Consider the following 20904-nt stretch of genomic DNA (forward strand, 5'->3'; position numbering starts at 1 on the left):
GGTTGTCACACATTGCTCAATCCGCCATGACGCGGATTTAGCGCTCTGATAAGATGATAAGGCACGTGACGAGTCAATTGACATGGTCCAGGGTAGTCTGTCTGATCTGACATGAACTCTAAATGTCGTCCAAGGGATCATTACCCTATCATTTTTCGCATTCATACTTTACACCGCCTGCATTCGTTCAATGCCTCGTAAGCCGGCAGATAATAGTGGCATCATGCTCTCTGCGGGGCATTGCTTACAGATACAAATGCAAATCGGAAACGGTTGGATCGTGGTGCAGCCTTAACAAGAGAACGGCTTACAACGTCGGCATGTCGTCATACACGACCTCGCCCGTAAAGCTTCGACCAGTCACATCACTCCCATTGTCATCCCCCACATCATCGCGGGCATGGATGATACGGAGCTTCCAGTGGTGATGCTTGCGTTTTGTTAGGGAGGGACCTTTGTTGCTCTGCAGCTGCCGTCGAATTGATGGTGCCATATCCACGTTTCTTCGTTTCCCCCAATTTCGGTCTCCCACTGCTACCTGCCATACCATCCCACAGCTCTCTCTCTCTTCCTCTCTCTTCCTTAATAAGACGTCTTGATGCGTCCACATTCTCGATTACTTCAAAGCTTTCGCTCAGCTCGAATACACACACCTCGATTATTTCCTCTAGCAAGGCCTTTCTCCACATACAGACCAATGGCGCAAGAGTACAAGCTCAAGGGCGTTTCATCGCTCGACCTCTCTCCGGGCTCCAAGCAGGAGGTTGAAGTTGAGGGCATCGAGAATGGCAAGGTTCTACTCGTCAACACTGGAGGAAAGACTCAAGCCCTAGGCTCCAAGTGCACTCATTATGGTGCACCTCTCGCAAAGGGTGTATTGACTAGCGACGGTCGCATCACATGCCCATGGCACGGAGGTATGTCCGAATGCAGTCAACCATTTATGCTTGTACTAATCGATCGTAGCTTGCTTCAACGCAAAGACCGGCGATATTGAGGATGCCCCCGCCCTCGATCATCTTCCCGTCTTCCAAGTCGCCGAACGAGACGGCGCAGTGTACCTCACCGGAGAGGAGAGCGCCATCAAGTCATCCAAGCGACAGCCCAATGTCAAGTGCACCGAATTCGGAAGTGTCCAGGAAGACCATGTCGTTGTCGTCGGTGGTGGTTCGGGAACATTGGGTGTCGTCGAGAGCCTTCGCGAGAATGGATACAAGGGTAGCATCACCGTCATCTCCAACGAGGGCTACTACCCCATCGACCGAACAAAGCTGAGCAAGGCTCTCATGACCGACCTCAGCAAGCTGCAATGGCGAAACAAGGATTTCTACGAGGGTGGCTCTATCAAGTTTGTCCAAGGCGAGGTCAACAATGTTGACTTTTCGGGTCGCTTCGTTACCACCAGCGAAGGCGAGAAGATTGACTACACCAAGCTGGTCCTTGCCACTGGTGGAACCCCCAGACGACTTCCGCTCGAGGGATTCAAGAACCTCGACAACATCTTTACTCTCCGAAGTGTCCACGACACGAAAAAGATTGTCGACCAGATTGGTGAGAAGGGCAAGAAGATTGTTGTTGTCGGATCTTCGTTCATCGGAATTGAATTGGCGGTCGCGACAGCCGGCGATAATGATGTGACTGTCATTGGTATGGAGAATGTTCCTCTTGAGCGCGTCCTCGGCGAAAAGGTCGGTTCAGGTCTCCAGAAGGCGCTTGAAGGCAAAGGTGTCAAGTTTTACATGGGCGCAAGTGTTGACAAGGCCGAGCCTTCTGCTTCTGACGCGTCCAAGGTTGGCTCCGTCTCACTCAAGGACGGTACTAAGCTAGAGGCGGATCTCGTTGTCCTTGGTGTCGGTGTCGCACCTGCTACCCAGTTCCTGAAGAACAACAGTGGCATCAAGCTGGAGGACGATGGCTCAATCAAGACAAACGACGACTACTCTGTGCAAGGTCTGAAGGATGTTTATGCCATCGGCGACATCGCTACGTTCCCATACCACGGCCCCGGAGGTGAAGGTAAGCACGTGCGAATTGAGCACTGGAACGTTGCCCAGAAGGCGGGCCGCATCGCTGCGAACCACATTGTCAACCCAGGCGGCAAGACTGAGCACTTTATTCCCATTTTCTGGTCTGCTCTGGGAGCTCAACTACGATACTGCGGCAACACAATGGCCTCTGGCTGGGATGACCTTGTCCTCGACGGTAGTCCGGCCGAGAATAAGTTTGTGGCCTACTACTGCAAGGGCGAAACGGTCGTCGCCATGGCTAGCATGGGAAGAGACCCAGCTATGGCCCAGAGTGCAGAATTAATGCGGGTTAACAAGATGCCCACCAAGACGGAGCTCCAAAAGGGGATCAGTGTAGTGTAAGCTTAGCGCAACGGGAGCGATGCCACCTGTCGAACTATGATGAGGCTATGAGCTTAGATCGAGATGACACGCACAGAATAGGTAATTGTTTCATCGGCATGAAGCTTAGTTGAGCAGATAATTCCGAGCGTCCAGTTACATCTCACGGTGGAAGATGATCCCCGGGGTTGAGAAGTCAATGACGTACGGAGCAGGGATCGTCATGATGGCATCAACTCCACAACACCACACAGTCATGGTGACGATACTACGTATGACGGGTACAAGATTGTTACATGAAGTAATGAAGAATAAACAAATGTTCATAAATACCGCCTTTCGCCGTGCCATCAAGGTGCTCCAAGTCAACAGTATATCGCATTAGAACTCTATTAAAATGACTACTCAAGCAGCTTACCAGGCCGAAAAGATCATTGGCCACGGCGACAACGCCGTTACAGCGCAAGATGTCACTTCATACCGTGAGCCAGGTGCCGGCGAGTCTGGCGAGACCATGAAGGCTCTCGCATGGATTGGCAAGAACAAAGTCCAAATGGGTATGTCGCTTCATTACATGCACTTACACCACTAACACAAACAGTCGACGCACCCAAGCCCAAGATTCTTGAGGACCGCGATGTGATCCTCAAAGTAACAGGCAGCACCGTCTGCGGCTCAGACCTACATCTCCTGCACGGCACAGTCGTGCAGCTCAGCGAGGGCGACATCCTCGGGCATGAGTTCTGCGGCGTGGTCGACCAGGTCGGGTCAGCGGTCAAGGGCATAGACGTTGGGAAGCGCTACGTCGCATCGTTCCAGATTGCGTGTGGCGATTGTTTCTTCTGCAAGCAGAAGCTCTCGTCGCAGTGTGAGAAGACGAACTCGAACACCACTGAGAGGGCCATGTATGGAGGGCGCACGGCGGGGATGTTTGGGTATTCGCATTTTACGGGAGGGTTTGCGGGTGGGCAGGCGGAGTATGTGCGTGTTCCGTTGGGGGATGTGAATCTTTTGGAGATTCCTGATGATGTTCCCGATGAGAAGGGTGAGTAGTTGCATCTGTTGAGTGAGCTATGCTGACATTGTTAGCGCTGTACTTGTCTGATGTATTGGCTACGTCCTACAACGCTGTCAAGGACACAGCCGTTTATCCCAACGACTCGGTCGCCATTTTCGGCGCTGGTCCAATTGGTCAAATGGCGGGTGTCTTTGCCATCAAAGAGGGCGCAAGCCAGATCATCTTTGTCGACACAGAGCCACGCCTGTCGTTTATTCGAGATCGCTGGCCCGCTGAACACAAGGACAAGCTTGAGCTGGTGGACTACAAGCACTTGTCGCACGGCGTGACTAACAAGCCTACCGTTGTCAGCCGTCTCAAGGAACTCACTGGTAACCGTGGACCTGATTGCGCGATTGAGTGCGCGGCTGGTGAGTACGCCAAGGGCTGGATGCACTGGCTCGAGATGGCCGTTGGGATTGAGACGGACACGAGTGAGATTATCAACGAGATGATTGAGGGCGTGCGAAACTATGGACGATGTGGTGTAACTGGTGTTTACGTGGGCTACGTGAGTCTTCCCAATGCCAGCCTCTCTTTACGTACAGGCGACTAACATGACTAGACCAACCACTTCAACATCGGCTCCCTCATGGAGCGAGGCGTTCGTCTCATCGGCAACGGGCAAGCGCCCGTTCACAAATACTGGCATGAGCTTCTTGAGATGATTCAAAAGGGCGAGCTTGATCCGGCTCAGATGCTGTCGCACCGTGTCAGACTGGAGGATCTGGATAAGGTGTACTACAAGTTTGAGAAGAGGGAGGATGGGATGCAGAAGATATTTGTGGAGACCAAGTTCTCGTTCCCTCAGGATCCTAGCACGCCTAGTCTGACGACTTATTGATGAGATGAGGATAGTTAGTGATGAGTTATGAATTGGGTAAATGAGAATGTTATTATTGGTCAATTGTGTTGGTGGTGTTTTGTTATCGCATGAGGTGAGACGGATTGATTGAGGTGATAAGATAAGATTGTGGAGGCATTGATGATTGGCCCATTCCAGTTACTGCACTCACTCACCAGTGTACGGAAGTTCGCAACATCAGAAGCCATCCTCACTGTTCTTGGTTCAATGCAAGTTTTGCATTCGGCTAGCTCTTACGGAGTATGGCTAACGCGATGGTCGAAAAAGGTCGCCGACTGCACTGGAGCTCATCAGAGACATGCATTCCTATTTTGCATCCGATGGCCTCCCAACTTGTAAGCGGATACTTTCGATTTCACGATTATAGCTCCCTGTGTTATAATTTTTTCTAATCGCTAAATAGAGTGTATGATGGACAAGATACTGTTGATGTGAAAACCATGCTGGGCCATTGTCTTGATTCTGGTCGTGACTGATTTGCACCTCATGTTTCACTTCACATTTCACCGCGGCAGTTACCTACCTACCTAGACAGACAGACAGACAGGACAGGACAGGACAGGACAGGACAGGACAGGACAGGACAACCGTTTGTAGTGAATTGACGAATCAAATGAAAATCACTCACTACTAATCTAGGTCATGGAACTGGGCCAGGGCAGCTCAATCCACACTACATACGTCTCAGGGTCATCTAAACAGAGCATGGCGTACCAGTTACCCGTTCCATTGGTGCGAGCCGGGTATACCCTTCCGGATTTCACGTTGCATCACAACTGTGTTTCGGTATCACCGCACTATAGCTAGATGCCTTTCTCATCGTCTTGGGACGGATTAATGTTTTTATTTTCGCCCGAGGGTTATTCCTGTTCGGTATTGCGCTGGCAACGGATTAGCTTTACTCTTCTCCGTAACTCATCCTGTCGCCTTGATAGTCAACTCTCTTGTCGGATAACTCGACGCTTTCCCCTATTTCAGGAGAAGATTGCCATGTGGATATCATCTTTATGAGACAGAGGGTGAGATGAGGAACGTCGCAGAAGGACTTGTCTTCAATTTCAGTGAAAAGTGTTTGCGATGGCTAGAGAAAATGAATTCAAAGCCTTCAATTACATTTCTTAATACGCCAACTTGCTTTCTAATAAAATCTTTGCCGAACATGCCAGAAAATTATCCGTCTAAAATCTAGAACAGTCCGAAGTCTAATAACAGGCACCAACATTCCTGACGAAATGGTCCGACACTAAAAGTGGTTGTCGGGAATATTGTGCCCAGTCAAATTACATGGTTGAGATGCGAGATAAAATCTGAGGCAACAAAAACAAGAGAAAAATAACAAGGATCTAGGTAGAGACTGTGATGCACACATCACGACGATTACCCCAACAGAAAAGGAAAAGGAAAGATAAAAGAGACAAGGAAAGAAAGAAAGAAAGAAAGAAAGAAAGCCCAAAGACCAACAAGCAACAACAAAAACGAAACATGTCGTCCTCTCCCATCACGGCGACAGCGAAGCGTGAGAGGTTAGAGGCCCAAAGTGACGGCGTCCTTGACATGAGCGCCCTCAGGAGGGCAAAAAGCCTGTCGCAGGGACAGGTGGTGCTTGTAGGCGGTTAAGCCGGCCGGATCGTGGTATCTCAACCAGAGGCTGAGACTCGGTGCCGCTCCGGGGGGGCACAGCGCGTGATGGGCCGGGCTGAGACTCATCATAGAGATGTACCACAAGGCAAGATTGACCGTGAGTGTTCCCGGGCCTGATGCATCCCAAGGTACTGCCTGCCACTCGATGCGGCAAGGCTGACCGCAGTCGTGGGCTGTGCCGCTGACTCGGACAACAACGATTTCTCTTGTGGTCAGAACAAACCCGTAGCGGGTGTCTGTAGACAAGCAATAGGCGGCTACGCGCCGGAGTGGTAGGTGTACGACATCTTCCCGGACACGAGCATTTTCGAGATGTGCAGAATTCCACTGGGACCCCATCAGAACACAACCGACAAGGAAATGGGTTCCGTCATCGGAGACGAGAGATAACCCAGAGCGACGAGGCCAGTCCACCACGGTGTCTTTCTTGAACAGGACCTTGGGTAGCCCAGCTCCAAGGCGGGCCCCGAGCACGGTTGCGCCAGTTTGAATGGGATGGGCTAGGCTCGGCAAGAGGTTGTCGATGACAACTTGCTTGAACCGATTCAGTCCATTGACCGTGTGAGGGCCAGGGTGACCGACGACAGACGGAACGGGGTAATCGTTGAGAATGTCGCCGTAGGCTTGGCCAAGACAATCGGCATTGAAATCGTGCCAGCGTGCGATCTGAGCGCCGGCCACAACAGCGGCATTGGTCTGCACAGGATTTCCTGGATTGACAGTAACGTCCAGTGTCGGGTTATTAGACGTCAATGAATCATGGACAGATTGCGTGGCCCAAGTCTGGGGAACAGAGAAAGGAGGGATTACCATGGCGAAGATAGTGAGAGGCGCAGAAGGATAAGTGATAAGTACTAATGGAGAAGGTGTTTGGGGTTGGTAAGCAGTTATCGATAGGTATAGATGAGGTTCAAGATGTTCAGTTTGAGTTGACAAGACGAAGTAAGTTGGAAAGATTCTAGAATATATCCATTTCCAACTGCTGGTCTGGTCCTGCTTACAAACAGCTAAAAACAGAGAATCTGATCTATCATGACAGCCAGCCAGCCTGCCTCGCATAACCTGAGGGCAGCGACGGTGTTCTAGAAGACTAACCCCTGTCTACTCGTCGCCAACCAGGCTCCTACTCCCTTTTGTCGAACGTAGCGAATGGCTCTTGCGCAAGCCAAAATTGCCATTCCGATAACACTAAGCACTGATGAACTGGAAGACGTTTTATGACGCACAGCCAGCAGTTCCTGACCACATCAATCTGACCAGGTAGGTAGGTACCTTGTGAAGCCGGACACGGGTGGCTATCCGGATGCCTCACTATAGAGAGAGATGAGGGACCGTTAGCGGCGAGACTACTCCCTATTATCAAACGGCGATATGGTCACGGCGGCATTGGGAACCAGTGGCTTTGCCGAAGGTCTCACTGATGGACAGCTTGATGCAAGGCTCCGTCATAATGTTAAGAGAGGTTCCTGGTTGCTGCGCAAGCCAACGTTAATATGCTTATGATTCAAGGCACCGGCAGTTTCCCGCAAGCCTCTCCCATACTGTCAAGCACAAGCAAGCAGATGCCAACTGCTGATGATTTCAACCACCGGGACCCCTTCTCCTACCGAACGTAGCGCGTGGCTCTTGCGTAACCACCTTAGTAGGTAATGCCAAACTTCCATTGACATTGATTGGACGCTGGTGGCTGGTTAGAAGGCTTGCCATTGAGGAATGTGATGGATGGATTTCCCATTGCTGGACTATACGGAAGCAGATGGCTTGTGCTCAGCAGGGGTTCTGCCAACAGAACCTCAGCCGCAATAGCAAAGGTACATGGGCTGTAGTGGGCCGTCTTCCAAGAACAAGGTATATCTGATGGTGAATGGTGACGACCAGTACTTTCAGCCTCATAAGCCAAGACCCTAGAGATCAGAATTGTGTCAAGAGCCAGCAAACATGATCTACCCGTCTCCTTGCCCGCGCGAGGAATTGCCAAACGCATTCCCCGGGGCCTGGAGCATGATACCCCCAAGATAATCATAGAACTGTGCACTGGTGGCTTTTTAGAAGCTGCTCATTCATAGAAGATAACATGCTGGTTTCCTGCTCCGCAAGATGATAGATGATCGGCCGCAAGGTCAGTTCTGTGCTAAACCAGAACCTGGGCTCAGCAATACAGGACGCACATTGGCTAACGACCCTGGAAACTGTGGCTTATTTACGGTAGTTCCCAAACAGCTTTCTAATCCAATTGCCCCCTGCTATAGAGACCCTGATTGGTGGCTGGCCACAGCCTGCCTGGACGCCAAGTGTTATGTGGTAGCACACAGCCCGTTCTGGCTGGACGACCAATCACCAAAGGATGATAGTGTAACCGGCGAGCGAGAAATGGATTAGGTGAGGCGACACAAGGGTGATGTGCCATCATTGACACATTAACGAACGGGGCCCGGTTGCAGAACGAACAAGAAATGGAGTTCGGCACCAACATGAAGAAAGAAACATGGCATTTCGGAGGGACGGCCATCCTTTACGATCGCGTAGCCTTTGATGCTAATAAAAAGTGAAACGCAGCGGCCGAACAAAGCCCGGATGGGACAAACGGCAAACGGGACACGGGACAAACGGGAGAGAGGGCAATGATCAATCCCTCATTTTGCTTGGGCACACAACCATGACAGGAATCTGTCATATTTTGCTTATTCTTGGGGATTAGCCTTCTGGCCGTGTTGCCGCCAGCCCCCTTTCCAGAGTTATCGCGCGACTGGCAGATTCCCCCCCTCCGCCCTCCTCTCTGGATATTCCTACACGGTTCCTGGGCTATCCTCTTTCATCAATTGCGGGTGCTGTTTTGCCTGCAGAGTCCACCGTTTGGCTATGGCGGTGCTGTTCCTGGGTCCTCTCTCTCTCTTCATCGACATCAACACACTTCAGAACTGTTCGCTGACGCTCCCTTTGTGTGAACAGCTGTGCTATTTCTGGCATATCCCTCTTTCAGTTGCTCCCCTTTGATGGTCACGGAACAGCCCCCAGTCTCTCCTCTTTGAGAATTGCAGCGCTACTCCTGGAATTGTCTTCTTTGTCGAATACCGCAAGGTTCGCAGACTCTCGCTCCTCAACAATTGATGCACCGTTGCTGACACTCAATGTTTTAGCAGACAGAGCGAAACATATAAAACGACCCCCGTCTCTTCTCGTCACGTTAATTCAATCGAACAATTACCTGCAATCTCTTGCTCAATTCTCTGAAACAACACACACTGCTGCAAAATGCCACGTTCAAGACCGCTTCCGGACTGTGAAGGTCCCAAGCTCGAATGCTTCCTCGACGATATTACTACCGACGACTTTAGGATTCTAGGATTCTCAGGCTCTGGAGCTCATGCGCAAGTCTGGAAGGCCGAGATTCATGGAGAAGTCTATGCCATCAAGATAGTAAGTGCTTCGTCCGATCAATACCCAGGCTACATTTCTTTGCCGTCTAACCATGATTTAGTTCTCCGATTTGCCAACAAAGGAGCCATGGATCTTCTTTTCAGCCTTCGACAAGCACCCCGAAACCGACCCCTACGACTGGGAAATCGAGCCTCCTGTGGCAAATGATGAAATATCCCAGTCGACCATTGATAGTCTTCGGCTCCACGCGACCTCCTTCTATAACGAATGCCGTGTCTTTGGGAGACTGAAGGAGCTAGATCGAGAACATCTTGCCATCAAAGCCTATGGTTACGTCGAGTTTAATCTTGATGATGAAAGGGTGCAGCAGAAATTCCTCCCTTTCCTGGAAAAATACGAGCGCCCGTGTCTCATCAACCAGGGAAAGAATGATCCCACCACTGCAGACATGATCCAGTCCATGTTCCAACACTACGACCTCAAGACACCGCTCATGGCTATTGTCAAAGAATGGATACCTCATGCAGAAACCCAGGCAATGCCATGTGTGTTGACCGAGAAACAGATGCGCTCCCTGCCCCAACTCCTCCGCAATCTTCACGGGCTGCACAAGTCAGGCATTGTGGTGCGAGATCTCAAGATGCAGCAGTACCTGGACGGGAAGCTGGTAGACTTCAGTTTCGCCTGGACCATCCCGCACATCTTTGGTCCAGAGAGTGGCCTCAAACCCCGTTGGAGCTTCGAGAGCATGGCGGCGTGGGACCTCAAATGCTTTCAGGACATACTCGACTGCTTCGACAGGAAAGCCGACGAGACGGTGCCGCGTATGCGAAAACATAACCTTGTCGCATGGAGAAAGGACGACGTTTACGATCGCCTCCGGCCCAGACCTCAGATGTACGGCCCCTCCCTGCCCATGCTCATCTACGATAGCCCGGTCCAACCCATGATGCATCGCCCGCCCTTTGACCCCGCCAAGTTCAACTGGCGGGCTATCCAGAAGCCAACAAAGAAGGGTGCCGGGCGTGTTACCAAGACAAAGACACCTCAAAGAAGAGCGACAAAGAAGAGAGGATCAAAATGACACGTCGCAGAGACAAGTCGATACAAGACGGCGACCCCCGGAGAACACCTCGATAGACCTGATTGCTTTTTCAATTCTGCTACCTACTCGCGATGCTTTAGTACCATTTGATGTTTGATAGAGATAGAATAAATATACTCTGAACTTACTGCCCCGCACGTTGATCCATGAGAAACCTCAACAGCCCTCTCTGCAACGCACACGGTGCTGCGCAACCATGATCCTCACCCTCAAACTCCCAGCACCAGACATTTCTCAAATGACGCGACTCTTGCATCCTCGCCACCAACGCCAGGGCATTGTCCCTCATCTTTCGCTGCATCGCGCCCTTTTGTTTCTTCTCAAACTTCTCATCCGACTCACCAGGCAATTGGATCAGCGTCTGTTCCGCTCCACCAAACATGATCAGCAATCTTGGCGCGTGTCCAATCAGAGGGCTGCGCTCATCGAAGCGCTGTTCCTGGTCGCGAACAATACTGCAATTGTTGAACCAGATGGACGGACTTGCAGCGATGAATGTGTCGAAAGACTCTGGCTTCGTGAACAGCGCGTTGAGGGTGAAGAGACCGCCGTAAGAATGACCGAAGAGCGCTTTGGGACCTGTTCCCAGAGATGCATTCGGGAAGAGCGTGTTTTCGATATACGGCTGGATGTTATTCTTGATGATATTTAGAAAGTCCGACGCGCCGCCAAAAGGACCAAGCGATGGTTTCCCATCCGGCCCGGGGGGGATATCATAAACCCCATCCCCAGACTCCGGTGTCAAGTCTCCATTCCTCCGCTTGTCAAAAATACCAGTCTTGTTAGGATACCCAACAGCTACGATCACAGCTCTCGTCTGATGCGTAAACTCCAATCTCCTTGCGATATCTGTCGCCGTAAAAAAGTACGCATTTCCATCGACGATATACCTAATCCACATGGATCAATCCCCCATTGTTATTCTCGGTGAGGCTTTTCTTACACAGTGGAGACGACCGCATCGTCGTTTACTGGAGCGCGATCATTCCAACAAAGAGGCCAGGATACCTGGATGAGATAATCGCCTCGTCGGGAGGGGAATAATAATTGGCATGAATTATGCGCGGTGGCGCTTTCGAGAGCTACTGGGACGAGAGTCATGGTCAAGTTGTTGAGGGGAGGAGAATCAGGAGATGGGGATGGAGATGGAGACGCGGCTGATGATCAGATAAGATTAGATAAGCGAATGAGAACATCGCGAGTGGAGATGCGGCAACTGGAACTTTGCACAAGATTTCCCAGATTGGTTTATAATTGCATATTGCATAATGTTGTATGGAAGAATATGGGCTAATAGTACTGGCATATATTTATTGCCGTTGGAATACTATTTAAAGTCAAGGTCTATGCTGAATGGCTCTAATTACTACTTGGAACTCAGCGTGTTCTTTCGGGGCTATCTTAGTCCAGCATCTAGACAGTCTTTTAGTTTGAGGTGAAGGTGGCTTTGGGACAATATAGTAAGGTAATTCCTGAGACATCAGATGATGCTGAGTCTTGAGCGCTTTGCGGCGAAGCTTGTAAGTAGTGAGGAATGTCAACGTTGGCAGCATATCATCCGCTCCAGTGTCGTGACTATGGCAGAATTTAGACATTTGCTATAATGAGTGCAGGTAATTAATTTGGGTACGTGCGTCATTTACAGATTCCGGACTATTTTCTCTTAGCACCGCCCTACATGACTACACTATCTAGTTCGGATGATTTCCACGGACAGTTTCGTGGCTAAGTTCGGCTACAACAACATTCAAAAAAAAATGAGTTAGTGCGACTGGAGATATTTAAGAAGGCGTGTGCGTAACTTAATTTCTTCTCTTTATCTTCCATGAAATATTTTCTCCTAGCGTTTAAGGACCTCTCACTCCAAAACTTCCACTCGTGACCTTTCTCTTTCTACCTACTCGAAATGCCATCCCCTGATCAATCATCGCATAGGAATAAAGACAACAAAGAACTAGCTTTTCAGGAAAGCGGCGAGTCTCTTCGTTGTGGGGAATATGAGACACATTCTTTTCTGAGCGAAAGAGCCTGGCGCGGTTGTCGTAATGACGAGTTTGACTCGGCAAAGAACGAAGGCGACATATCTGAAGATGGATGCACTCAGCCACAGAGAAGACTCTCCGTATTGGATCGTGTCTTGAGTCGCACTTCGGCTGTGGACAGCGACCTTGGACCTCCACCTGATGGTGGCTTTTGGGCCTGGGCGTCAGGTAGGCTCTTTTGTGAACAGGGCTAAATACAGCACTGACCCATTTGTAGCCATTGCCGGGCATATAGTCATGCTGAACTCATGGTATGTCAAATTTGGATCCTCCACGCACTATCAGAGCTGACATTCTGTCAGGGGGTACAACAGCTCCTTTGGCGTCTTTCAGACATATTACACAGCACACCTCGATAATTCAGCAAGCCAAATATCCTGGATAGGATCGGTCCAAATATCTGCACTGTTCTTTATGGGAGCCCTGTCTGGCCGTCTCACGGATGCCGGCTACTTCCGTACCACTTTCGCTGCCGGCACACTACTCACCTGTCTCGGTGTATTCATGACTTCTCTCAGTACGACATTCTGGCAACTCCTCCTCTCACAGGGTCTCTGTACAGGGCTAGGTAACGGTCTGATGTTTACCCCTAGCCTTGCTGTTGTTTCTACATACTTCAAGCGGAGAAGGGCCCTGGCCTTTGGTATCACTGCTACCGGAAGTGCCACGGGAGGGTTGATATTCCCGTCTATGGCTCGTCAGCTCCTTATGAGCGTTGGCTTTGCTTGGACGGTTAGAGCCATGGGGTTGGTGCAGCTTATCTCACTGGTCATGGCGAATCTACTCCTAAGACCTAGAATACCGCCGAGACAATCGGGTCCATGGATTGATCTAGCGTCGTTCAAGGAAAAGGGTTACTTGTTCTTTGCAATCGGAATCTTCCTTGTAAGTCTGTGCTATTGGTAACTCGTATCGGCATACTAACGGGAATAGATATTTTGGGGGACATTCTTCCCGTTCTACTACCTCGCCTCTTTTGCAGTTTCACAATTGGACAAACCCCTCACGTACTCCGCCGCATTGAATGTCCTTCTGGTCGTCAACGGTGTTGGGATCATCGGCCGTTCACTACCAAACGCCATTGCACATCACTTCGGAAGCATCGCAGTTCTCATACCTGTCGTGTTCACCTCATCTATCTGCTTATTCACGTGGCCTGCAGTATCAACAGAAGCGGGTTTGTACGCATGGGCTAGTGTTTATGGCCTTGTCGCTGGAGCATCCATGAGTTTGTTTCCTCCTGCTTTGTCAGATTTGACAACGGATGTGCACAAGACAGGTGTGAGGATGGGCATGATCTTTACAACGAATAGTATCGCAACTCTCACTGGGCCGCCTATTGCTGGTATGATTATCAGGCGTTCTGGAGGTCATTACCTAGGGGCGCAAATCTTTGCTGGTGCATCGCTTCTTTTGGGTGGGGTGTTTGTTTTTATGGCTAAGCGTTTCAGGAGAGTTGAGGATCAGGATAGAGCTACATGACATCAAGGACAAATTTGATAAATGAGATAACTGATAGTATTCGTCATGTCACAGTAATAGAGTGTGTGTAAACGAGGAAATGGGCTTTATGATCAGTCGCATTCAGTACCTTGTTAGGTCCATACGATCAATGGCAGCTCTAAATTACGCTAATCAATGCAGTGACTTGAGCAGTCACGTTTATATGGTTGAAAAGAATAGAATCCGACCGGAACAAGTTTAGGTCGCCTGGGATGATATATGTTTATTAATAACCAATCATATCAACCTCAAACTGATATTTCGAAGCATTCCTCTCCAGGACTTGCAAAAAGAAGGAGAGCAAAAGCGCATAGATTTCGAGGTCGTGAAGTTGATGACGGCCCGAAATACTTCAGACTCATGTGAGAGTATCCCGTGTTGTCTCAATGCTCCTCACGTTATCTGACCCCTGCATCACCTTAAATCACCAAAAGCAGCACCAAAATGGTCATCGCAATCCAGAAGTGTAAGGGAGTCACGGAAGTGATGACAGTAATCCCCTATACCAAAGCCACCAGAGCGAGAAAGGCGCAGGCAAATATCAAAGCGAGGCCAGCAGCGCCCACTTTCACTGATACATCTATCGTCTCAGTTCCCCAGGCGGCCTTCAGGTGAAGTATAGATGATTCGGGTAGGTCGCCTATTTCAGTTGCGCCAGAAGAGTTTTGCGCAGACTTGTCGACACCATGGACGTTGGGTGGAAGTGGTGCATGGTCTTGAGCTGAAGGAGTGCTGTTGGATGCGATAGCCATTATTGAGTTTGTGAGAATGTGACTAAGTATTGGAATGGACGATAAAAGAAATCAAGTTTGAAGGTGTAAGGAAGAGGGATGCAGTAGCTTTTTGTACATCCTAAGAAACCCTGTTCAAGTTCCGGGGCTGGCCACATCAGAAGAATATAGAGTTTTGCCTTTAAAGTGCTGTTTGCATTGTTTCTATAAAGGACAAATAGCGAGCCTTTGTCGTGAACATTATGTGACTCTATAGGCATAGGTAACTCTAAATAAAGTCTTCTTAAGCAATAAGGTTCCTAGTTTTAAATGACCCTTCTATAAGAAAGGGGAATAGATATATTATCAGCAGTTAAGAGTATTAGTTATTTACTATACAGGACTTAGAGATCTTGGGAGAGGATAACTCCTAAGGTAATTACTAGGGCATAATTCAAGGAGCGCGTTTCCAGTGCATTTACTGAAGTCCTCATTGTTGGCTCAATCCTCTATGCGATACAACAAGACCGTAGTACTGATCGATCACTTGCAGAGAGGGACAAGCCAGCTGAGGCTATAGGTACAAATGATTTCTCAGTCTGTCATCCAATAGGAAGCCATTCCTAGAAGTCTCGGTTTCGTGGTCTAGTTGGTTATGGCATCTCGCTCACACCGAGAAGGTCCCCGGTTCGAGCCCGGGCGGAACCATTGTTTTTTGCCCCTTTTGGCAACTTTTATAATCACATCGTATTATCTTACCATGTGCCTATTGCGTAACATGTAGCAAGTTCTGGCGCCGAATTACTTAGAAAGGTATATACATGGCTTGAATACTTGGCTTTTAAGCATAGATAGGTAGTAAGTGCTCAGGTTCTGTCTAGATTATCTCTTGTTCATGATTTAGAATAAGAAAATATCGTGTCTTATCGACTCGGTCACTAGTTCTGCTGCTGCGACAAGCTCTCGGCCACAAGTCTCAAGAGAGCAACTCTGAGTACAGAGACAGGCTGACTTAAAGACAAGAACATTATCCTCAGGCAACTTCAAACTTGGCGCGTTGTGTGCCTGTGTTTCCACATGCCGTATGCTTAATAAAAGAATGCCAGATATTTTTGTTATCTATTGCAGTAAAATGAAAGTCATCAAGGACTCGCGAATTCAAGGTAGATAGGTTCAGGTGAGCTGGGGAAAAGATCAGATAAGATTAGATGCTCCAAAGAGTATCGTGAGTGGAGTTGGAGGATGTTTTGTGGGCAGATTAAAAAAAAAAGGGGTGTGGCTGACTGGCGATTGTGATTGGGCTAATTGAGCCTCAATTGGAATTGGAGTTTTACGCTGTTTGTTGGGGGAATACCCCAGATCTTCATTGATCACCATAAAACAGCACTGCAGTAGTTCATTGTGTGACCAATGCCCTTAATTGATCTCGGGTACAGTAATTCCGCCTCTCACAAATACACACATACCTTACCTTGCAAGCGATACATACCTAACCGAACTCCCAGCCGCTAGATTAATGGCTTTCGCACCAAACTGCGTCATCAAGCACCCGCCCACCATACGGCTCACGAAGCCGAGACTCGCCCACATGGTATAAGTGATTGGTGACTTTTACTTCCCTGCCTCGAGGCATGTACCTTGCATGTGACGCAGACACTTGCTCTCTACGGGATGTGTGCCCAGTGTCGGATAAAGCAATAAAGATTCCCCAACCACATCCAATCGTCTTGCACATGTGCTTCATCCCTCCCGTACACGTGGGCCCTTGTTTATCTGCCGTGGGGGCCTTTGTCGATCCCTGTTGTTATCCCCCTCTAGCCCGTATCGAGAATGGTACGTGTATGAATGCAAGCTTCCCGTAGGTGGGCGGGCTATCTTTGATTTCTTAAAAAGCCGGGCCATCTGCACCCTGTTGATCTTGTGCCTCTCCTCAAATACATTTACTTGACTGTTTTATTATAAGTCTCAGGACTTGAGAATTCTCGACAGTTATCGTTTTATCGGCCAAGTGGGGAGTCGGGAACAAAAGACGAACATGGATTGCCAAACATCCCACTTGCCGACATGGCAGGATAACAAAACCGCGGGCGAAAAGGCTGGTTTCGCTGGACATGATGAGAAATCGGCTTTTTTGAACGACAATACGAAGAATCAGCAAACTATGGATATGCAGCAAATCTTTACCAATCGCTTTATGCCCGTCGCATTCGCTCTCCCGTGGGTGATGGGCATGTTGATTTCGTGGGTCCCATTTACCAAGATCTCTCTCAACAACGCCCCCGATTTCCTGTACGTCCATCACAAAGACCTCGTTTAACAGTGTCTAACAATTTCAGCATTCTCGCCGCTCTTATCAGCACCCTCGAGGTCCTCAGTATCGTCGCAGTCTTTATCTTCACGTCCCTCCGCCCCTCAATGCTCGACACCGAACCTGGCGCCAGCACGACGACTCTCAAAGAGAAATTCTTCCGCGCCTGGTTCTGGTTCTTGTTCATCAGCCCTTTTATTACAGGAACAATGGTCGTTTTGATGGCGAGCGACATTTCATGCGATCCGGAAGATGATCTGGATATGCATCAACCAATCTGCCAAGTAGGCATCCGTCTCATTAAAGCGACTGCTCTGTGTCGCGCTGGAATTATGTACGTCTTCTTCAATTCAATTATTTATCGGAGAATAAACTAACATCTCATCAGCGCGACATTTCTGTTTGCTACATCTTCATATTTAGAACAACGACCTACGAAGCGCTCGGACTCTGCATGATGAAATAAAAAATCTATGGCGTCATGATCTTTTGTACAACGATACCCCAGAAAAAGCATAAAACAAATACATACCCAACCATTTCATTAAATAAACTTTATCCCAGTTTCAAGATTCCTCTACCGAAAACTTTCGGTGCCACTTTGGTTATTGTTTCTGATGACGTTCTGGTCTGTGTTTAGTGCTTGCTTGAGCCTTGAGTGCTTTTTTAGTGCTTGCTCGGATGTCGCTCGTGCGTTATCATTGAATGACGCCACGGCCAAGCATTCTCCCCTCCCGAGATACCCGCTTCCCGAATCAATGGAACTCTCACTATCGAGGGGCGTCGTTTGCAATGCATGCGTCGATAGTGAAGATTGCTTGCGTTGCGTTGCATTTGCGTTTTGCGTGGTGATACAATCCGCATCTCCCACTTTCCGGCAGTTGTCGTAAGCATTTCGCGTCGCACTGCGATTCAATCCAATCCAATCCAAAACTCTGTTTTAAGCATAGCCCAACCAACTTTTTAATTCAGCCCTCCGCATTTCCATCGCATTACAGTGCGCTTTGGCATGCCACTCAAGGAATCGAATGCAAGCGGGTGGCTCGCGTGCACTTTTTCTCTTCAGAGCTAGACCGGTAAAAGAGAGAGTGCAGTAATTTGCTGTGCCTCTTTTCGACAGTCCCTTTAACCTCGTTCAAGATGCGAATTCCTCGTTTCGTCTCATTCGGTTGCTTCCGTAACGAAGCGGGCAGGGCGCTACGCTCGATTGACTCTTATCTTCCGTCTTCCGAGGTTAATGCCTTGGCTTGGATCCCTGCTGCACGTCTCATTTTATCAGGGACCGGGGATTGGTTAGACTTTGCAGTCAGCGCTGAATCAGCGCAACTCGGCGTCAATCAATTATACCGCATACAGACATATTCATTCACTATGTGAATACATGATACCCTATGCCTAGACTTGATGAGAACATGATTGCGTTGTTGGTCTTGTCTTACACTTGGCCTACGTACAACTCACCGTAAATAACTGGATAATTTCTCATCATGTGCAGGACGATTCCACAAATAATTTACTTGGCGTTATCTGCCTGATTGTGAGGACGAATGGGAAATACACGCCGCAAGCCAAGAACACCTCTGATAAGGATTATTGGTATATGGCTGAAAGGCCCCCAACGCAACATGTCCGGTCGTTAGAATAGGCATCTCGGGCCGCTCGGTTACAGAATGTCGTTTGTCGAGTTTGAGATTTCTTGTGTAACCAGGCTCACCAAATTGGCACCTTGAAATTGAGAACTGGGATAAATTGCAGTCTCTGTAGTCTATTCTATATGCAGGTATGCGTCCAATCACGGTTTCTATAACAAAGTGGAAGAAGCAAAAAGATAACACAACCAACAAGTGCCCCCTTAAAGTTGGGTCTTGGCGGTCAACGCCTTGGTATACAAGTGCATTTCCTTTTATCGCCCCCAGTATCTCAACCAATTGTAAAAATACATCCAATCAAAACAACAAGGTAGCCTTCCTACTCCTTGCCAACGAACCCTCTTCGTCGGGTGTCGACAACCGTCAAAAACTCAGCAAACGCCTTCCTGTCTCTCTCCTTCTCTTCGGAACTAACTTTTATAAAGTCCTTGCCATGCCCAGGACTATCGGTATAAGTATGACCGAAACCCTTGAAACCCTTGATCTGCTCCACGTACGGGAAGACAGCGGCATTAGCCTGGGCAGCCTCAGGTCCATACCATCGAATACCAGTGCCTGTGGTATAAGGTATAGGACACTCAAAGTGCTGGTGGTAGGTATTTTGGAATGGTTGGAAAATAGCCTCGTGCTCTTCTTCGACGTGCTCGTAAAAGTCCCCCTCGTAAGTTGGGTCTATCGCCTTCCAAGAACAGCTGTCATCCATGTCCCAGCCTTGTCCGATTTTGAAGACGCGGAGGTTGGGCATGGTATGGGCCCAGTGCTCAAAGATGTGGTGCCAGCGAGTATGTGTATGGTACGTTTAACCCTTGCGCCAGGCATTCTTCTTTGCCCTCTCGGTCTCCTCTTGAGAAATGGCAGCCCGGTTGCGATCCGAGTGCAGAACTGTGCACTCATCGAGATAGAGCTTCTCGATGCCAAGGGATCCGATCCACTCAACCTGCCACCACTGACTGAACTCAAATTGTCCCAGAGCGAGAACTTTGAGATTAGGCAGGTCGTTGGCACCAACGAGGCGGAAGTCCATGTTGGGAAACCATCCCCATGAGGCCCAAGAAAACAGGGAAAGGACCTGGAGATTGCCTGCGATTCTGGGAGAGAGCACTATCTCAAGGAGATCGTGGTGAACACCTTGGCAGCACTTCTCTGTATTGAGGTCAGCTGCGCTGATACGCAGGTCCTTTAGAGCTCCCGAGTTCATGACAGATTGAAAAGAAAGCATCGCCTTGACACTACTGACATCAACGAGATTCGAGATCGACAGAGTCTTGAGAGGACGAGAAACCCCAGTTTTGGCCTGTTGACCAGAGACCTTGGGAGAAGACGTGGTATCCCTGCCAATATAGTTATGTACCTGCCAGGACCCCTCCATACAGCGAAACAGCATCTCCAGAAGTCGGTATTGCGTATTGTAGTACATGTGAAATCCATCACGTTCCAGAAGTATGTTGAGAGTGTCGAGCTTAGGGAACACGCAGATAGAAGGAATAGCTTCAAAGAACTCGTCCACGAGCTCCAGGCGTTTCTCTGTGGGAAAAGATCCTGTCCATGTATCGCAAGTGACATCTCGCACGTGACATCTCAGATGTGGCGCCATGGCGATGTTGAGGAAGCGCTGTGGCTCATCTCTATAAGCGCGGACGCGAATCGCGCGGAAGATGATTGGTGTGATGAGGCGGGAGAATGTGTGACTGACGAGACGAAGGTCGATGAGGGAGTATTTGTATATGTATCCCAAGATGTGAATCTGAAGCTCCTCAGGGAGGGTAGAGAGAGAAGGGGTAGACATTATGAGGGTGATGAGAGAAGTCAAGATGTGAAATGATATCAAAAGTGAGGCTCAAGTTGAAGTTGATGAGTGCTTCGCGGAGATGAGTGACTGAAGTTCGTATTGGGAGATAAGGCGATTGGCAGTGTCAACTAGAGTCAGATCCTCGGAAATATTAAGAAGGAAAGGAAAATTTGGGACAATTTCAGGACGAGCATGGGATTATATAGTCAAGGGAATGATTTAAACTTGCAACTGATGGAAGTTTGATTTTTGCGTTAGTGAGGAAAATGTGAAGATTCGATGCCTGACTGGCTAAGATATTGCAAGGTTTTGGAAATGTCAAAGTTTATGTTTGAACAGAATATGAGGTGTTTAGAGCACAATAACTTAGACATTTCCATCAGCCTCGCGACCTGTGAGAATGGAGGTTTGAAGGTCTCAAGGCTTAGAAACATGGCTTGGGAGTGGCGTTAGGCACCAAATCAGCCAATAACCCTGACAAGACGAAATAATGAAAAATAATAAGGAGT

At 48.9% G+C, this 20904-nt stretch overlaps 10 protein-coding genes and 1 non-coding gene across 14 annotated transcripts; 6 read left to right on the plus strand and 5 right to left on the minus strand.

The window, feature by feature from the left end:
- Positions 1-598: 598 nt before the first annotated feature.
- Positions 599-2369, plus strand: FVEG_09305 (hypothetical protein; the record flags this gene model as incomplete). Its single annotated transcript, XM_018898295.1, has 2 exons — positions 599-917; positions 967-2369. 2 exons carry the CDS (start codon positions 599-601, stop codon positions 2367-2369), a joined length of 1722 nt encoding a protein of 573 aa, XP_018756150.1.
- A 376-nt stretch (positions 2370-2745) lies between these two features.
- On the plus strand, positions 2746-4249 carry FVEG_09306 (S-(hydroxymethyl)glutathione dehydrogenase/alcohol dehydrogenase; the record flags this gene model as incomplete). Its single annotated transcript, XM_018898296.1, has 4 exons — positions 2746-2905; positions 2950-3393; positions 3438-3916; positions 3971-4249. The coding sequence occupies 4 exons, from the start codon at positions 2746-2748 to the stop codon at positions 4247-4249; spliced, it is 1362 nt and encodes a 453-aa protein (XP_018756151.1).
- Positions 4250-5794: 1545 nt separating this feature from the next.
- On the minus strand, positions 5795-6724 carry FVEG_09307 (hypothetical protein; the record flags this gene model as incomplete). The annotated part of the gene is made up of 1 exon (XM_018898297.1): positions 5795-6724. The coding sequence occupies one exon, from the start codon at positions 6722-6724 to the stop codon at positions 5795-5797; it is 930 nt and encodes a 309-aa protein (XP_018756152.1).
- Positions 6725-8491: 1767 nt separating this feature from the next.
- On the minus strand, positions 8492-11516 carry FVEG_09309 (hypothetical protein). Of its 3 annotated transcripts, XM_018898300.1 has the most exons (3): positions 11338-11516; positions 10512-11284; positions 8492-10456 (listed from the first exon to the last, which is right to left on the minus strand). In XM_018898300.1, the coding sequence occupies exons 1-2, from the start codon at positions 11493-11495 to the stop codon at positions 10519-10521; spliced, it is 924 nt and encodes a 307-aa protein (XP_018756154.1). In that variant the 5' UTR covers positions 11496-11516; the 3' UTR covers positions 8492-10456; positions 10512-10518. The 3 variants fall into 3 exon arrangements, with proteins under 3 accessions (XP_018756154.1, XP_018756153.1, XP_018756155.1); XM_018898299.1 differs by having other exon boundaries at positions 8492-11284; XM_018898301.1 differs by having other exon boundaries at positions 10512-11516.
- On the plus strand, positions 9164-10373 carry FVEG_09308 (hypothetical protein; the record flags this gene model as incomplete). The annotated part of the gene is made up of 2 exons (XM_018898298.1): positions 9164-9328; positions 9390-10373. The coding sequence occupies 2 exons, from the start codon at positions 9164-9166 to the stop codon at positions 10371-10373; spliced, it is 1149 nt and encodes a 382-aa protein (XP_018756156.1).
- Positions 11517-12300: 784 nt separating the features above from the next.
- Positions 12301-13918, plus strand: FVEG_09310 (hypothetical protein; the record flags this gene model as incomplete). The annotated part of the gene is made up of 4 exons (XM_018898302.1): positions 12301-12604; positions 12654-12687; positions 12739-13321; positions 13370-13918. The coding sequence occupies 4 exons, from the start codon at positions 12301-12303 to the stop codon at positions 13916-13918; spliced, it is 1470 nt and encodes a 489-aa protein (XP_018756157.1).
- Positions 13919-14439: 521 nt separating this feature from the next.
- FVEG_16555 (hypothetical protein) lies at positions 14440-14691 on the minus strand (the record flags this gene model as incomplete). The annotated part of the gene is made up of 1 exon (XM_018905804.1): positions 14440-14691. The coding sequence occupies one exon, from the start codon at positions 14689-14691 to the stop codon at positions 14440-14442; it is 252 nt and encodes an 83-aa protein (XP_018756158.1).
- A 592-nt stretch (positions 14692-15283) lies between these two features.
- On the plus strand, positions 15284-15357 carry FVEG_16556. Its single transcript has one exon. It is a non-coding gene; the product is annotated as a tRNA-Val (tRNA).
- A 1130-nt stretch (positions 15358-16487) lies between these two features.
- FVEG_09311 (hypothetical protein) lies at positions 16488-18682 on the plus strand. Of its 2 annotated transcripts, XM_018898304.1 has the most exons (4): positions 16488-16938; positions 16986-17291; positions 17346-17843; positions 17930-18682. In XM_018898304.1, the coding sequence occupies exons 1-3, from the start codon at positions 16685-16687 to the stop codon at positions 17413-17415; spliced, it is 630 nt and encodes a 209-aa protein (XP_018756160.1). In that variant the 5' UTR covers positions 16488-16684; the 3' UTR covers positions 17416-17843; positions 17930-18682. The 2 variants fall into 2 exon arrangements, with proteins under 2 accessions (XP_018756160.1, XP_018756159.1); XM_018898303.1 differs by having other exon boundaries at positions 17346-18682.
- Positions 18683-18925: 243 nt separating this feature from the next.
- Positions 18926-19351, minus strand: FVEG_09312 (hypothetical protein; the record flags this gene model as incomplete). The annotated part of the gene is made up of 1 exon (XM_018898305.1): positions 18926-19351. One exon carries the CDS (start codon positions 19349-19351, stop codon positions 18926-18928), a length of 426 nt encoding a protein of 141 aa, XP_018756161.1.
- Positions 19352-19405: 54 nt separating this feature from the next.
- Positions 19406-20392, minus strand: FVEG_09313 (hypothetical protein; the record flags this gene model as incomplete). The annotated part of the gene is made up of 1 exon (XM_018898306.1): positions 19406-20392. One exon carries the CDS (start codon positions 20390-20392, stop codon positions 19406-19408), a length of 987 nt encoding a protein of 328 aa, XP_018756162.1.
- Positions 20393-20904: the final 512 nt, after the last annotated feature.

Source organism: Fusarium verticillioides, chromosome 5 (assembly GCF_000149555.1).
Source record: "Fusarium verticillioides 7600 chromosome 5, whole genome shotgun sequence".
Taxonomy (NCBI): Eukaryota; Fungi; Ascomycota; class Sordariomycetes; order Hypocreales; family Nectriaceae; genus Fusarium; species Fusarium verticillioides.

What these genes read in the sequence shown, in the direction of transcription:
- FVEG_09309 (XM_018898300.1), bottom strand. Translation starts at nt 11,495, where the DNA reads ATGACTCTCGTCCCAGTAGCTCTCGAAAGCGCCACCGCGCATAATTCA. An exon ending in GATGCGGTCGTCTCCACTGT is followed by an intron (nt 11,285 to 11,337) that starts GTAAGAAAAGCC and finishes CATGTGGATTAG; the next exon opens with GTATATCGTCGATGGAAATG.
- FVEG_09311 (XM_018898303.1), top strand. Translation starts at nt 16,685, where the DNA reads ATGGATTGCCAAACATCCCACTTGCCGACATGGCAGGATAACAAAACC. An exon ending in AACAACGCCCCCGATTTCCT is followed by an intron (nt 16,939 to 16,985) that starts GTACGTCCATCA and finishes TAACAATTTCAG; the next exon opens with CATTCTCGCCGCTCTTATCA. An exon ending in CTGTGTCGCGCTGGAATTAT is followed by an intron (nt 17,292 to 17,345) that starts GTACGTCTTCTT and finishes ACATCTCATCAG; the next exon opens with CGCGACATTTCTGTTTGCTA.